The sequence below is a fragment of the Hibiscus syriacus genome, unplaced genomic scaffold (assembly GCF_006381635.1).
Source record: "Hibiscus syriacus cultivar Baekdansim isolate YM2019G1 unplaced genomic scaffold, ASM638163v2 tig00112852_pilon, whole genome shotgun sequence".
NCBI classification, from domain to species: domain Eukaryota; kingdom Viridiplantae; phylum Streptophyta; class Magnoliopsida; order Malvales; family Malvaceae; genus Hibiscus; species Hibiscus syriacus.
Genome location: NW_024063410.1, coordinates 1 through 16,160, shown reverse-complemented (window position 1 = coordinate 16,160; position 16,160 = coordinate 1). Strand labels below are relative to the sequence as shown.

General features: G+C 36.3%; 4 protein-coding genes across 4 annotated transcripts; 2 read left to right on the top strand and 2 right to left on the bottom strand.

The window, feature by feature from the left end:
• The first annotated feature begins 3,050 nt into the window (after positions 1-3,050).
• On the top strand, positions 3,051-4,743 carry LOC120183926 (transcription factor-like protein DPA). Its single transcript, XM_039188514.1, has 6 exons — positions 3,051-3,327; positions 3,425-3,565; positions 3,706-3,774; positions 4,002-4,100; positions 4,262-4,332; positions 4,447-4,743. The coding sequence occupies exons 1-6, from the start codon at positions 3,319-3,321 to the stop codon at positions 4,640-4,642; spliced, it is 585 nt and encodes a 194-aa protein (XP_039044445.1). The 5' UTR covers positions 3,051-3,318; the 3' UTR covers positions 4,643-4,743.
• A 1,885-nt stretch (positions 4,744-6,628) lies between these two features.
• On the bottom strand, positions 6,629-7,688 carry LOC120183863 (uncharacterized protein At3g17950-like). Its single transcript, XM_039188466.1, has 3 exons — positions 7,677-7,688; positions 7,443-7,595; positions 6,629-7,003 (listed from the first exon to the last, which is right to left on the bottom strand). The coding sequence occupies exons 1-3, from the start codon at positions 7,686-7,688 to the stop codon at positions 6,629-6,631; spliced, it is 540 nt and encodes a 179-aa protein (XP_039044397.1).
• Positions 7,689-10,937: 3,249 nt separating this feature from the next.
• On the top strand, positions 10,938-11,404 carry LOC120183898 (metallothionein-like protein type 2). The gene is made up of 3 exons (XM_039188488.1): positions 10,938-11,049; positions 11,139-11,216; positions 11,302-11,404. The coding sequence occupies exons 1-3, from the start codon at positions 10,985-10,987 to the stop codon at positions 11,390-11,392; spliced, it is 234 nt and encodes a 77-aa protein (XP_039044419.1). The 5' UTR covers positions 10,938-10,984; the 3' UTR covers positions 11,393-11,404.
• A 1,084-nt stretch (positions 11,405-12,488) lies between these two features.
• Positions 12,489-13,209, bottom strand: LOC120183931 (E3 ubiquitin-protein ligase At1g63170-like). The gene is made up of 3 exons (XM_039188519.1): positions 13,115-13,209; positions 12,768-13,026; positions 12,489-12,641 (listed from the first exon to the last, which is right to left on the bottom strand). Exons 1-3 carry the CDS (start codon positions 13,207-13,209, stop codon positions 12,489-12,491), a joined length of 507 nt encoding a protein of 168 aa, XP_039044450.1.
• Between the last annotated feature and the right edge of the window lie 2,951 nt (positions 13,210-16,160).

Sequence of the window (16,160 nt, the reverse complement as noted above, 5' to 3'; positions counted from 1 at the left end):
TTTCTGTTGAATAATAACAAATCGAATTATTCTATTAATTATAAATATAAATCAAACTATAAATTGATGATAAATTTATTTGAATTTTAATAAAAGTATTTATTTTAAAACATGATTGGATAATAGGTATATATATTAGGGAAATACAGATATCGGGATTTGAAACTAGGAGCCAATCCAGTTAAGCTCCGGATCCATAGTTCGGAGTTGAATGAACTGAAATGAGAGTAAAATATAGTAATATTCTTGATATTTATAGTAATAAGTAGGATTTTGATGATGTTGATGGAACTCTAGCAGTGGTTGATGGTGATAGAGCATGGAACCATGGTGCACTTAGTATCATTTGTGTGTATTTATAATTACAACGATAACTTAACAGTTGGGGACTTGGGATGTAAAGACACTTTTATAGTATATATATTTGGTGTTAATGTTTGCCTGAAACGATTGTCGAAAAGGAGAAAGCAATTGCTTATAGTATATCTATGACTAAGTTCAAGCTTTTTTCGCCTCTAGTTTATGTTCTTTAAATTGGATGCACCGTTGACGGTTTTGCCATTGACGAAACTGGGCAATTAACTGCATGGTTCCAGGTTGTCTCCTGCTGTGAATTAACAATCAATTCCATCTGCAGTTGCATGTGCAGCAACTCTTGATTTTGCACTCTCTTGGAGAAAAATTATAACAGATTGAGTTGACAGGCCCAGTCATGTTCCAGTAGTCCTGCTGCTGATTGCTTATTTTCCCCCCAGATATTGTGCAAATCTTTTCGTATTTGCCCAGGGATCTCGACTTCCTCGAGCATACGAGTAGCATTGGCTGGAAAGAGTGAGAATTCGATTCATGTTGTCCCACTTTCTAAACGGCTTTCTTCGAATTCGACTTTGTTTCTAGCTTGCAGATACCAAAGAGCAAGACCAATCATTATAGATCCGGGCTTATATCATTCGAATAAATCCGATGTCTTTTGAGCTAAGGAGAAAAGGTCATTGCCCGCTTCGTTCAAGTTATTTTTGTATATCTCATCGTTCTCTACAATTATTTGTTAGAAAGTTCTCAAATAAGTTGACACTTATTAGAGAGTCTATAGAAGCCTGCTGAAGGCTGTTGCATATGGTTTTCATTCGATTTAAGTAGACGTGGATACGGTAAATGAACGATCATTAGAGAAAAGATTGAGATTCTCTGATCTTAGTTTTGGCATTGAAGATTGGTATATGGTTTTCATCAGGCCATCTTAATATAACAAGAAAAAAGCCTGCTAATTAGACATGTTCACTAGACTGTTTCTAGATCCTTCTGTAACATTGGATACCGATCCATAAGCTTGTGATGGAAGTAAATGGCGGTTTTAGTTTTGTTTAGCTATTCAGTATAGTCGATAAGTAAAAAATTTGATTGCCGTGCGTTGGAAGTATCATATTGTATCTGGAAATAGCATATCTAGTGTATTCATGAATCTTTACCCCATGCTATATCCTGAAATTTTTATATACATCTCCAGGAACTGAATGGGTGGTACTGACAAAATCGTTTCTCGAATTCTGCATCCGGGGATGGGATAATCTTCCTCGCTCACTCCTCATGCACTACACGAACTTCCCGTCATCTCAGGAAGGCTACTTCCACACCGTAGTCTGCAATCACAAAGACTATCACAACACAACCTTAAATCATGACCTGCATTTTATAAGATGGGATAATCCTCCAAAGCAGCATCCCATGACACTGACATTGGAACATTTCAACGACATGATTCATAGCGGAACGCCCCCCACCATGTAGTGCTTAATGTGATCATCATTCAATATTCGATTTCACGTGATACAATACACGTAATATTTGACTTAATCAATAAGGATACAATATGAGTCATTATTTTATTGGATATTATTAATTTATAAAATACAATAACTCGTGAAAAATAGGTAGAAATTGACGTATATACTCCACCAGAAAGGGTTAGAAATTGAAGTAATGTGAACAAATATTATAGGGGTAATTTTAATTTCACAAATTTTACGTGATGTGAATCTAAAAATTGTGCAAAGTTTCATCATTGGCATATAGTCATAGACTGGGTTAAAAAATGTGGACATTGGATTCCGAAATATTACAACCAGAGTGTTAGCTCAAAGTCGTTTTTTTTAGCCAATTCTTGCGTTGATTGATTTTTATTTGCTTTGATAATTTTGGGTTAGCTTCGTTTTGCAGTTACAATTATTGAGTGAATATGGTGGACGACCCACATTTAGAAGATAGTCCTTATGGCGAGCAGAGTCCGGTTGGTACTCCAACTTCTCATAGGATGAATCAATCAGCAGTCGAGCAAAAGAATGCCGCTGCTGGTCTTGGTGACGGGGGATTTACATTTGACATTTTGATTATTTTTATTGCTTTGCTCTCGCTTTAATCGGTTTTTTCTTATATCTGTTTTAGTGTCTATATATGTAACACTTCAGCCAGTAAGTGATATTCAAATTTCTGTTGTTGATTTTCCTTCAAAATGACCAGTACACGGAAGAAGAAGGTATCAAGAATGCCTGGTGGGGTCCTGCGCCAGTTCAGTGTTATGGGTTAGTGATTTTTATATAATAAGTTGAATTTGATCTATTTTACTTGATAATTTTTAAATATATGTCAAATTCTTTATACATTCCTTGAGAAATATAAGAAATCTTGGCAGTTACCTTTTGCTTCTCTCAAATTAGTTTTAGAGGTCAATTTGTGTACGTTATAAATTTTTTCTGGAACAACTGATGGCTTACTTTTGGATCCCATGTTCGTCTTGATCGACTTGAACGACTTTTATCAGTTTGCAAGAAGTTGGAGAGTAAGGGGAGCACCACATAATGTATTTAAATTTTTGGTAGTATATGTTTTCTCTTCAAGTCTATTGCCAGAGTAGGTTCAAGATTTGTCATGTGAATGTGAGTGATATAACGACTCAAATGAGAATTTTGTCGAGTGTACGAAGCTATATATATATATATGCTTACAATTATATGTTCCAACTTCCAAGCAGATGGTAACTTGATCACTCTAGCTTTCTTATAAACATGAATATATATGGTTTCATGTTGCATTCTTGAAACTGGAATTACATCTTTCAAGTAATTTATCAATCGAGAAATTGTTATAATGCTCTAGAATAGTGGAATATGCAGTCTTACCAGTTTCTTTGCTGAGAGACGATGATTTCCTTTTCTATTATAACCAAGTATGAATCTCACGAGTTGAGTTGTTTATGATTCTCAGGATGCAGATGAAATCATAGAAGAGTTTGCCACCTCTCAGACTAATACAGCATGATCTATGGATGAGGTTTAGTTCCTATGAATTTTAAGTTCCTATTCTTTAATCATCCGATGCTTGCCTCTTAAATGTATTGCAAAAACAAGTAAGCATTTTGGTTTTTCAGTTCCACGAGAAGAATGTTCGGCGGCGGGTGTATGATGCATTAAATGTACTCATGGCAATGGATATTGTTACGAGTGAGAAGAAAGAAATCAGGTGGAAGGGACTTTCTCCTACACAAACAAAGGATTTCGAAGAACTTAAGGTTGATAATCTACTGAGCTATGGAATGTAACAACATATTTTTATAGAGCTCGCACATGTCACCGTGGACACATGAATTCACAGGAGGAAGATTATTCTACAAATCAGATGGCCATGACTTTTTATTTTCAATGCCTGCAGGCAATGCAGGTTCAACTAATGACAAGGGTCTCACGGAAGGCAGCTTATTTGAAAGATTTAGAAGAACAAGTAACTCTTTCTTTTTCTTATTTTCTTATTACTTTCAGACAACATGTTGATATTTATAGAAGACCTGCTTGTGGTCTAGTGTTGGAGAAAAAAACAGAACTACAGACATGACTCGTGAGCCATTTAAGACATTTCGTAAATGATATTTTTTCATCTTTTCTTACTGTGGTTTGTTCTTCAAAATGGGTTTATCGGAAACATCCTAAAATGTCAGCAAAAATAAAAAGATTGCAGGTCTCGAGAACGTAATCAAACGGAACCAGCAGATGCCCAAGAACAACACAACTCCTAAAGAAGGATTTACCTTGCCATTTATATTGGTTCAAGTATGTGTATTTCTATCTTTGCAACTGGTATAAAGTTCTTGTATTCATTGTTTACATAAACAATAACGAACTGCTTTGGTTTGTGTGTATGTGTTGAGAGAACTTGTTTTCAGGTTTGTTATTAATTTCAACTACTCATTTACTTTCTCCTCCATTTATAGAGAAGCCCACATGTCACTGTTGAGATTGAGATTTCTGAGGATATGCAACTGGTACACCTTGACTTTAACAGGCAAGTATATTTCATTGTACCATGGAAAACATACACCATTTCCTTTTTTGTTTTATAATTTTGATTTTTACCATGGCAGTCTCATCTTTTCTTATTGTTTCATGTTTATCGCAGTACGCCGTTCCACTTGCATGATGATGCTTATGTTCTGAAGTTAATGCATTACTACAAACAACCCGAAGGTGGAAATCTCTCGCAAAGTTCTTCAATTCATTCATCTTCAAGCTCTTGCAAAGCATCTGGAGCCATCAAACCATTATACTGGATTTTGGAAACAGATACCGTCAAACAAAGTATATCGGAGAGATGAATGGTATCACTATAGCCTCTACCAAACACATGTAAAACTAAATCTTTGGTACCTGTACATTGTTATTTCATTGGGAAAAAAAAGTATGGAATCATTTTGCATCTCTTTCGAGATCTCTTGATATGATTTTTAACATTGGAATGAGGGGGGAGGCTTGGGGGGATTCCGTTTTTGTTTTTGTTTTCTGAGGACTTGTGGATGAAATACTGAAGATTGAGTAAAATGGTAGGAATTTTTTAAAAGTTTTAAGGAAAGCAGTTTTCAACTGCTGGTGCTGCAGGGTTGAGCTTTGCGATAATGCAGAAGTCTCCCACCCTATTGTTAATGACAGGAGCTGAATTGTTTCCATTTTGGGATCATTGGACCCGAAATTTAGTCCATTCAGGGACAGCAATTGAAAGAAAAGGGTTTGATCTAGTGACTATTTTTAGATCTAAAAATAATCTCTCATTTTTCCCTCTTTTTACATTAATATCAAAAAAGAAGAAAAAGGAAAATATACAACTTTTAAAATTTGTTTTTCTTATCTAGTCGTCAAGTGTCTAATGTGGTTTGCATTTTATAGGTAAATTTGTACGAAAAGGAATGGTGGAGAGAGGAGAAAAACAATATATCTTGATTTCATAATGATTAGATATTCGAAATTGTAAATGGACGAAGATAAGGTCGAAACTTCGATTTGAGTTCTGTGAATGTCAAAAGAAAATCGAATAGAGAGGAGAAAGAGGTTTTGGTACCGACACCAGACCACGGTCAAAAACAGTGAAGGATGTTGGTTATGGAAAAGAATGGTAAAATATAGATTAATTTTGTAAATAAAATTACCTAAAAGTAACAATTTGATATTATCAATAAACAACTAAGGACTGGATGAAAAAAAAAAAAATAGAAAATCGGGTTATAAAATCTAAAATTCTAAAAGTTGGGTGACTAAAACAGAAACAAGATAAATGTTGAGTGATTAAGTGCGTAATTTAACTTACACTTTTACGTTGAAAACCTCGAATTGGGGGGGTTCTTTATTATTATTCAAGAGGAGACAGAAACCAGTCCCTTTTTATGTTGTATGATAAGAAACAAAAAATAGCAGTGACAGCCCAAGGCTTGTTGAAATAGTTTGGAGGCCACCATCGATTGCAATCTGTGTGTGAGATTAGAATAATAGTAAGTATTCAATCTTGTCGAGATTATTGAAAAAGTGGAGCAAATCTTTGGGACTCAACCGGATGTGGCCATTGGATAGTATCTCCATGTCATTGCCGGTATCCATCTGGTTAGACAGTGAATACAATGCGGTAAACATTGCTCCTACACGATCAGGTTCCGGTAGTCCCATTGATCACCAATGGTGGGATTTCGAGACAACCGTTTCTAACATTTATCTCCAACACACAGGCTACCAACGCAGCTTCCCGGGATACGTATCAGCAAAGAACAAAAGGGCAAGTTCAATCAAGGAGTTGGTTTCATAAGGGAGCCTGGTTTGGTCAAACAAAATTTAAAGCACCAACCAAGGGATTTGGATTGGTTTTCTAGCAAAATCAAGTCACAGTTTGGAGCATATATGAAATGTAGAAAATCAGGTCATCTAGCTCTATGTTCACCAATCCACCAAGTTTAGGAAACAGCTCGATAAGGAAGACACCATCGAACACCATTATTTTGGGGAATTTGTCACCTAACTCTGCTGCACAATCATGGCCTGCATAGTAAGCACTGGCCTGTTTCTCCTTCAACTTAGCAGCATTTATCCAATCAGATACAACTCTCTGCTCTTCAATCTCCATGGGACATTGTCCCATGACGACTTGTATTTACCCTGGAAAGGAGAGGGTCAAGTACATCACTTCGATGCAATTAACATCGTATATATTATATAGTTCCTTATTTAATTTAATTCAAAATAATTGTCCCTTGTTTAATTATTTTGAAAGTTCAGCCCTTGCAACTAGCTTTTTAATATCAAACTAGAAAGAAGGGAAACCATCATAAATGTTTTCGTGAAGAAGTCTTGGATACAAAGAGTGAATAGGCAGTAAGCATGAGAGGTAAGAAATCTGCCGGTCCATATGAAACACTGGTGTGGTGATGATTCCTTGTGCAAGTGTTGGCTGCCGCTCGCCTTTCTACTTGAAGAAATTGACCCAGTGACTGAGATTTGATGTTTGTGTCCACTGCATCGGTGCTTAGTTTCGAACATAAAGAGAAAAACCAGGTCCTAAATTTGCAATTCTTCTTCTCTTCTCTCGAGGTTTGCGTTCTTCTTCTCCTGGTTGATGTCCTTGACAGCTCGATAAAGCTCGATATTCCTATGAGGCTCCCCAGTGTCATGCTCTTGTCATGGTAGAATGACCCTGTCGACTGATATCATTCATTTGCAACATAATCAAAAGTTGTTCAAAACCAAAACCCACCTCGGCTCGGCATTTCAATTCAACTTGTCAAATACTACTCTACTCGATGATCCATACTAATATTCATGCATTCGTCTAACATGAATCAAATACGAATACTTGAAAGAGATAAAAGAGTGAAAATATTTAAACATTGGACAAATAAAGATGGGATACATGCAGGAATAACCGGTGAAGCTAGGAAGTGAGTTTAAACAAGTGTTGGATCGTGGTCTATGGGACCCCAAAGTGGCCCACCCCCAAAAAAAACACCTAAGCATGACAAAACCACTTTAAACAAATCAATCCGGTAATCTTCCTTTTTGTTGTCATCTTGTTCAACATATGATGGGATATGGATTATGGGTTTTGATTATATAAGAGAATTTTGGGTGAAACATGCTGACCTGGGTATCAAGATCCGAAGAAGAGATGCAGGAGGAGCTGGGGGAAGAAGCAGTGATTAAAGTGGTGAATGAGATGGAACCAGAGAAATCAGCGTTCCTCACCAACCCCATTCTTGCATTCAATGGCTCAAGGCCTAGAGGCCACCCTTGTTCCTGCATTTACAACACAAGCAAATGAAAAAACCAGAAGAATGAAAGTTTCCAAAGGAGAGACAAATTAGTAGTACGTAGTACCCTTTGTGCCATCGTCAAATGGCTAGGACTTGGTGGAAAAAGAATGGTGGAACTGGTATGAAAATGGTGAAAGGTTGGTTATTTAATGATGATCCAAAAGGGAAAGAGTAAGATTTTGGCATTTGAAACTCAAAATGAAAAAGAGATGATGAATAAAGAGAGAAGAGAAGAGAAAGGGACAAATGATATTTTGATTTGGACATTATCTCCCCTGTAGAGGGGACATAAGGGAAAGAGGAATGGAGGAATCATATTTGTCCCTCCCAGTCCCGGGGCAAGAGAAAGGACAACTTTGCACTGCAAAGCGGGACCAGATCTCAGGCTCTTGGCTCCATAGCCTACATGACCAAAATACCCCATTTTTTAAATTCCACATTCTGCAAGTTCCCATCTTTTTAAGCATTTGTTAATTGTTATATTTGAGAATGCAAGCAATTGCCCAATATTTCATTCCAACTTACAACCTTTGAAAAACGCAGCACCAATCCTTTTAAAATTTACGTATGTGTTTTTGACCTTTTTGGTTTTCAAAAAATGTATTATAGGATTAAAGTGGAAAAAATAAATAATATATCAACAAGAAATATTATATAAATTTTATTAAAAAGAAACACGTATAATACATACCAAAAGCACGTGTTAATACGAATAAGAACTGTTGTACGACGTAGACAACGAACATGTATGAGCTTTGTCTTTAATAACTCAAGAAAAGGTTTAACACTCATTTATTGATTGATTGTTTGAAGACAAGATTCACACACATACATCATTTTCGTTATAAGAGGTTAATATATATATAGATTGATGAAATAAGAGCCTGTTTAGACTCAAATGTAAGTAGGTATCTGAGACAGGATTGTAGCGTTGTGTCCAACCAAAAACATGAAGCAGGAGAGAAGCAAAGACCTCCAGAAAGGGTTTTGCACCGCACATTGTTGATCATTTCATTCAAGGTCTAGAAAGCTTTTCTCTTCGTCTTTGGTCCGCAGTGGGGTCGAGCGAAGAACGTCTTTCAATAAGTCTATAGATGGATATGCACGACTGTATGAATATAGTTTCAGTAAAGACGAAAGTATCTCCAATAGTATACAAGAAACACGAAACCAACCAATCGATGCATTTTCATTTTCTTCAGATATGGCAACCAATGTTGAATTATGAACAAAAATTGCTTGAATTTGGGTTATAGTTCAGAAGCAGATAGCCTCGGATGTCTGCATCAGAACACTTATCTTCAAGCTCATCTGTAAACTGTAAGCCAGTGATCATACGGTCTACGGACAATATGAACAAGACAGCAAGGCTGATGGAAGAAGCAAGTTGTGCATTACAAGGTACATGCCCCGTTGTTTGATATTTTTGAACACTATGCAAAGAATATACATTTCCCTTACTAATTAATCTCAAGAAGCAGATATAGAGCTACGGCAAAGCTTCGACGAACTCGACTGCAACGAAAATGGAAGGATACCCTTATCCCTTAAGGTGGCTGGCGGGGGAATAATTGAGTTACAGAAATATTATAGAATTTAAACAAGGATTTAGAAACACAAAAATTGGAACCATCCTTGGTTTTAAAAGGCGCAAGATGCGTAAAAAATCTCTGAAACCTAGACGCACTTTTATACTAAAAAACTTATAAATTAGTTATAGAATATGTTTTATATTTAAAACAATATTATAAACATATATATGCTAAAAAGTTTATAAATTAATTATACGAGTATATTTATACTCATTATCCACTGATTAACTCTTAAAATATTTGTATAAAGTGTATTGATTTATACTTAAAGTTTTTAATATTTAAAATTATTATTTTATTTATTTTTATAAATATATTTTAATCCCTTTCACTAAAATCTACATTGTTATTGATTTATACTTAATGTTTTTAATATTTAAAACTATTATTTCATTTATTTTTAAATGATACAATTTATTTTATTATCAATTTAAATTTTGTAATTATTATAAAAATAATAATTTTTATATTAATAAAATTTATTAAGTAATTAATTTTATTATTTTAAAAATTAAAATTAATTATGTATTATCAAATAACGAAATTTCTAAAAAAAATATATACTTTGGGTTAAGATGAGACAAAAGGTGGAAGAAGTTATAATGGTTTGTTATAAATAAATAAACATTAGAGTTGAACTATAAATTTGGGTTATAATGTTGAGTTTATTAATATGTAAAATATTAGGGTTAAGAAATGAAAAAAATGTGATAAAAGAAAGAGTTTTCTAATCTTCTTCACCGTCTTCTTCCTTTCTTACTATTGTAATTCTTTTTTTTTTTTATCTTCTTTCTTTTTTTTAATATGTTATACTTTTTAGTAATATCTTTAAAAAAATCAAAAGTCGCCCGGCGTTTAAAGCCCAGAAGCGCGCCTCTCTTGTATCTCGTCTCATCTCATCCTAAGTGGATACCATCTTCAGTACCTGATTGCGACTCGCGTATAGGCGCGTCTTTAAAATCAAGGAACCATCCATGGTGCTAACGCCATGATTGGATGCTGGCCCCGCCTAGCATAATAGGAGTAGATAATTCCGAGTGATTCGTGGAAGACAGCACGGATACGTAGCTTCAACCTTTTACCCTTCTCATCTATTTCAGCCTTCTCTCTTTAGATAGCCAATCCAAAGGAACTAAAATGAGCGAGTGCTGGTATTTGACCTCCAAATCCGGGTAAGGTATTATGCCCCCAATGGGAGATGAACATCTTCTTCCACTTGTTTTCATTTTGTTTTACAACATCTTTTACAACAATCTTCTTCCACTTGATTTCATATTGTTTTACCCAAACTTGGAAAGACATATGGAAGAAGTTATTTGGTAATTATTCCATCATTCTAATCCTAGAGAGGAGAAAGCAAAGCAAAAATAAAATTGGTACCATCCATGGTGTTAACTCATGATTGCATGGTGGCCCCGCCTAGGGAAAAGGGAAACGTATAAAGAAAAAAGTAAACAAGAGAATATCAATATCTATATATACAGTGACACCTCATATCTAGATTTATTGAAATTAATACACCTCTTTCCCTTAGACTCAGTCACATGATACATACAGGTATCTTTCATTCTCACCCCCACCCTAGGAGTTGATAATTTTGGGGGTTACGTGGAAGAGAGCACGGATACGTAGCTTCAAAATATGCCCTTGGGATGTGCACTAAGCCATTTCATGACACGTGTACGGTTGACAGTGAAGCTCACTCTGTATAAATTTAATGATTTATGTGCCCTGTAAATCCGTACTAGTCTTCAAAAATCATTTCATCAGAATAGAAGTAATGTCTTGCTGCGGAGGAAACTGTGGCTGCGGCTCTGGTTGCAAGTGCGGCAACGGCTGTGGAGGGTAATTCTTTTCTCCTATTCCTTCCCCGTTTCCTTTCAAAATCGTTTATTTCAAGTTTGTTAAAGCTTCTTTTGTCTATGATATTGTAGATGCAAGATGTTCCCCGACATAGTTGACGAGAGGACCACAACTGAGACTCTTGTTCTTGGCCTGGCACCCCAGAAAACGTACGTATCAGCTACATAAAAAACAGAGCAAAGTTATGGTCTTTTTTTTGAAAGCTTTTGATTTACTGTTTTTGAATACATGCAGGCACTTTGAGGGATCTGAGATGGGAGTTGGGGCTGAGAATGGATGCAAGTGTGGAGACAACTGCACCTGCAACCCCTGCAATTGTAAATGAGATTATGAAGAACAATAGATCCATCAATGGAAGCAGACTGGCCTTCTTAGTATTATCAAATAATTCTATGATTTAGTGTGTATTAGCAAATCATCATCTGGATTTGCCATAGCTATATGGTGGAATTATAGTATTTAGTTATCGATTATGTGTATGTCAGTTTTTCTGCTATAGCAGAATATGCTATGATGATATTTGTGTAAGAATGTGAGCCTGTTTTCTAATGAATGAATGGTAAACTACTTTCTATTTGCTTGAAAATGTATGGATGATATGGAAATGAAGTTTATAGATTTTTGATGCAGTATTGACAGGATTCCAGAAGTTTTGGTGACATAAATGACACAGCAGTGTGTAAATCAACTGTAATTTAAGCTTTTGTGAGAGGTTGAAATGAGTCTTAACATTATGTAAAACAGGGAAGTACCAAGGGCACATCAAATGTTACTGGAGTATAATACAATTTGGTGTCGCCCCATCAGTTAAGGGTTGCTCTCCTAATCCTATCGAAAATTACTTTCGTGTAAAGATGGGTGCTTAAACTAGAAGTTAGGGAGATGCAATTCCTACTTCTTTGCCCAAAAACATTAACATACGGATTATTTAACAGGCAACATTTGTAGTCGTACATTATTTGATTTAAGCTTCAAACCAGAGGATTGCAAACTGCATCCAGAACATAATGGAGGCTTCCTTTATCGACATAAGAATAAAAAATAAGTAATTTTTCACAGAAACTTCATATTTTTGTAGGTCAAATTAGATGATATGAATTCCTAATTCCATGTTTTAGGAAAAGAAGAGGAAGAGCCAAATTTCTACCGCATCTCCAAGCATTCAAACAAATGGTTGAACTAATTCTACAACTTTTCAATGGGAAAATTAGATCCATAAATCAGTTTCTTCCGTTGTTCTTTCACATTTCAAATTTCCCATTAATTAAGATAAAGCAAGATAATACTTATTGATATTTCGGAAAACATAATTTACCAGTAAGGGATTGGAAGCAATTGAGATCAAAGGTATCAGCTTCAAGTAGATCAATTTAAAGTAGTTTACCTCGTTTGAACGGAGGATAAGAAGATTACTGTATCCCTTATTTATTCAACAAAATAATGCATTTGGAAAGCGGACAGAGCGCTTTCATCTTGAGCCATTTATCTACACAGCTTTTATAGAAGACATGAGAGCAAGGGAGCTCCTTCAGCACATCATGGTCTGTGTAACTCGTCAAACAAATGCAGCAAACCTGCATATTGTCAATATAGATTTAGCCCAGTTGAAAACAAAACAATGTGAAGTATGTAATCATAATGCTTCCTTGAGCATTAAGCAGAAGTAATTAATCTTATGAGCAAGGCATTCCTGAACTTACAACATCATCCCGTGGAATAGAACAGTCCTTCTCGGCTCCTGCTGCTTCAGCCCCACCATTAACTTCAGAATTAATTTTCTTTATGCTGCCACTACCATCTTTCTGCAACTTGAATGTGTACGTTGGCAGAGAATCAATGCATTCTGAAGAAGCTCCTCTAATTGGACCAAGGTCCCCACAACAGCATGCCAAAACCAGACACAGGATAAAGGGCATAATAAAATCGAGATAACCGAAGACAAGGAACATTACGCATAACCTGCAATGGAGCCAAAGAAACCGGTTGATTTCCAGATAAGAGAAAAGCCAACGAGTAGTATAATACTTATACAGGCAAGTGTTGACACCTGTGCAAATTTGAATCCCCTGAAGAAGAGTTACCTCCAAATAGCCAAACATTTCCAACAACGAACCACACAAAAAAGTATGCTTTAGCACCCATTTAAAGTGCTCCAATAATCTGCTAAGCCTGCCAAGTTACCATGAAAAAATGCATTGGCAATCGCATATAACTGATTTAAGTTATGCATAAAACACTCAGAGACACAAATGTTAGGAACAAACCAGAAAGTGCTCATAAAAAACCAAATATAATACATACTATCTGAGGCTTAAATTTACACCAGAATAACATGTTCAACTCTTTCTTAAACATGAGCACAGAAAAAAGCATTATACACTTGCATATAATGCATGTGTTATACACACGTGCGCGTAAACACATAAATACAAAAACATCGATAGAATATTGCACCTTCACGAAGTGAAAGCTTTTTTTCACTCATTGCATTTCAAGCAATATAAGGGTTTTAGTACCCTTGACACACCCCACTTAGCATAGATTATTAGATTGAATATCATGATGTGGATGAGGTTTGGTGCAAACAAACTAATGCATGCAGATTCAGAAACAAAAAATAAGAAGGAATGAAGATTATATTTTTATCAAAAAAACTTCAACTAGATTTACACGACTTTTTTTTTTTCAAATAATATATCAAATAAATGAAGAATGGACAGCTTATGTACATTCCCTCACTCATTTTTTCAGTTTCCTTCTCGACCATTTTCAGACCCCTATGGATGCCAAAGTTTTACTTTACGTTTGCCAAATGGTCAATGCTATGGTAAGTTCTATCCTCTCCACCTATTTGGAACATTGAAACACAAAGGCATTATTCCTTACACATGTGACACTAGTAATTTATCAAAGACAATTTCAGATAACATAAACATTTTTGTCCTAGATATATCATGTCATAACCACACTTTGTTTTCGAAAACATAAATCTCCTAAGAACCACTGGGCAACAGAACCACAGCTAAGTGGACAGCCTCCCTAGTGACTGAATTGAAACCTCTACTACGACGACGGCGGAGAAGCGTTTATTCTCAATCAGTGGCAAACGACTGTCAACCACGCAAAACCTTCCATGGAGAAACACAATCGGGACATGGATAAAACAGAATAATTAATCGGCTTATTGGTCATTAACAAGAAGGTGTTCTGCTTTTCGAACAACATCGAGAATCAGAGGTTTTACTTCCTGTTATTGGCACAAACAAATTAACAGAATCAACTTCAAAGAAGGATCAAAGTTATTGGCACAAACATCTGACTCCAGCATTAGTTGATCGTATGGTAGAACCTGGAGAAGATATCTAATATAAGTGACAAACTTGAAGCAACCAACATTGAAAACCTATAAAATAATTATCATAAAAAGATTCCCCACAAATATACATGTATCTCTTTCAATTAGGAAGGGGAAACATAATTCTGAAAATAAAATAAATTAACCTTTTTCAGGAATCAAAAGAACCGGTTTCATCAATTCATGAAGTAAATTATATAAAAGTGGCATGATTGATGAATAACAAAACACATTATAAACACTACAATGAAACTAGACCAGAAAATAGCATATTTACATGAGCCAATGCCTCGTATCTCAGAGAATACCTTGTTTGCCTCAGCAAGTGTCATGACAGTCAATTGCTTTAGCTTCAAAACTTGATCGGGGAGCAATTGAGGAAGACTATCAATATTACCTGCTTAAACAGTTTAAACAGCGAAAGTTAATCATATTATGATGAGCCGAAGAAAAATATGAACAATCAAGACTGAGAAATATATCAAGTAGTTCAATTAAGTAAAAGATATCTTACTGCCAACTGTGCCCAGAACAATAAGCATATTAAGGTAATGCCTTTTGAATTACTACTCCATGAAATTTCCATTTGGATAATCATATTAGAGTAATATTTTCTTTCATGAGATCATCCTAATAATACTCTATATATATTATGATTTTCAGTAGCTTTTCTCTATTATCATAAATTTAACAGAAAGTTTCCAGTTAAAAAATCAAAATACTTAACATTTACAAAAGGCAAAACATCTCTACATGACCACATTTCACGCTCAATTTCAACCAACAAGAAGAATAACACATTTAGAATCCTTATTGCGAAGAAAAAGTCTTAACATACACTGTAACAACAAATGTCTACTAATAATCTTTCAAATTTTCTTAAAATGAAAACTTATTATGCAAAAGGTAGTCATCAAATAAACTTACCTTTAACCTCACAATGCTGCTTATTTCTTTGTGTTCCAAAGGCTGGAACACTATATACTCATCAACATGATTCATGAACTCAGGTCGAAAGACGTCTCTTGCTGTTTCCACCTACGTATATGGGATATTTTAAGAAATGAACATCCTTATTACTAGCAGGGTCTGGGGAAAGAATAGGAAAGGTGATTTCACTATATTTTTGACCAGGAACAGGACCTATCACAAGAATATTACTAGCGGGTCCAGGGTCCAGGGTTTGGGGCTCGGGGCTCGGGGCTCGGGGCTCGGGGCTCGGGGCTCGGGTCCGGGGTCTAGGGTTGGGGTCCGGGGCTTGGGGTCCGGGGTCCGGGGTCTGGGTTTAGGGTTTAGGGTTTAGGGTTTAGGGTTTAGGGTTTAGGGTTTAGGGTCTAGGGTCTAGGGTCTAGGGTCTAGGGTCTAGGGTCTAGGGTCTAGGGTCTAGGGTCTAGGGTCTAGGGTCTAGGGTGTAGGGTCTAGGGTGTAGGGTGTAGGGTCTAGGGTCTAGGGTCTAGGGTCTAGGGTGTAGGGTGTAGGGTCTAGGGTGTAGGGGTAGGTCTAGGTGTAGGGTAGGGTCTAGGGTCTAGGGTCTAGGTCTAGGTCTAGGTCTAGGTATAGGGTCTAGGGTTGAGGGTTGAGGGTTGAGGGTTGAGGGTTGAGGGTTGAGGTTGAGTTGAGGGTTGAGGGTTGAGGGCTCAGGCTCAGGGCTCAGGGCTCAGGGCTCAGGGCTCGGGGCTCGGGGCTCGGGGCTCGGGGCTCGGGGCTCGGGGCTCGGGCTCGGGGGCTCGGGGCTCGG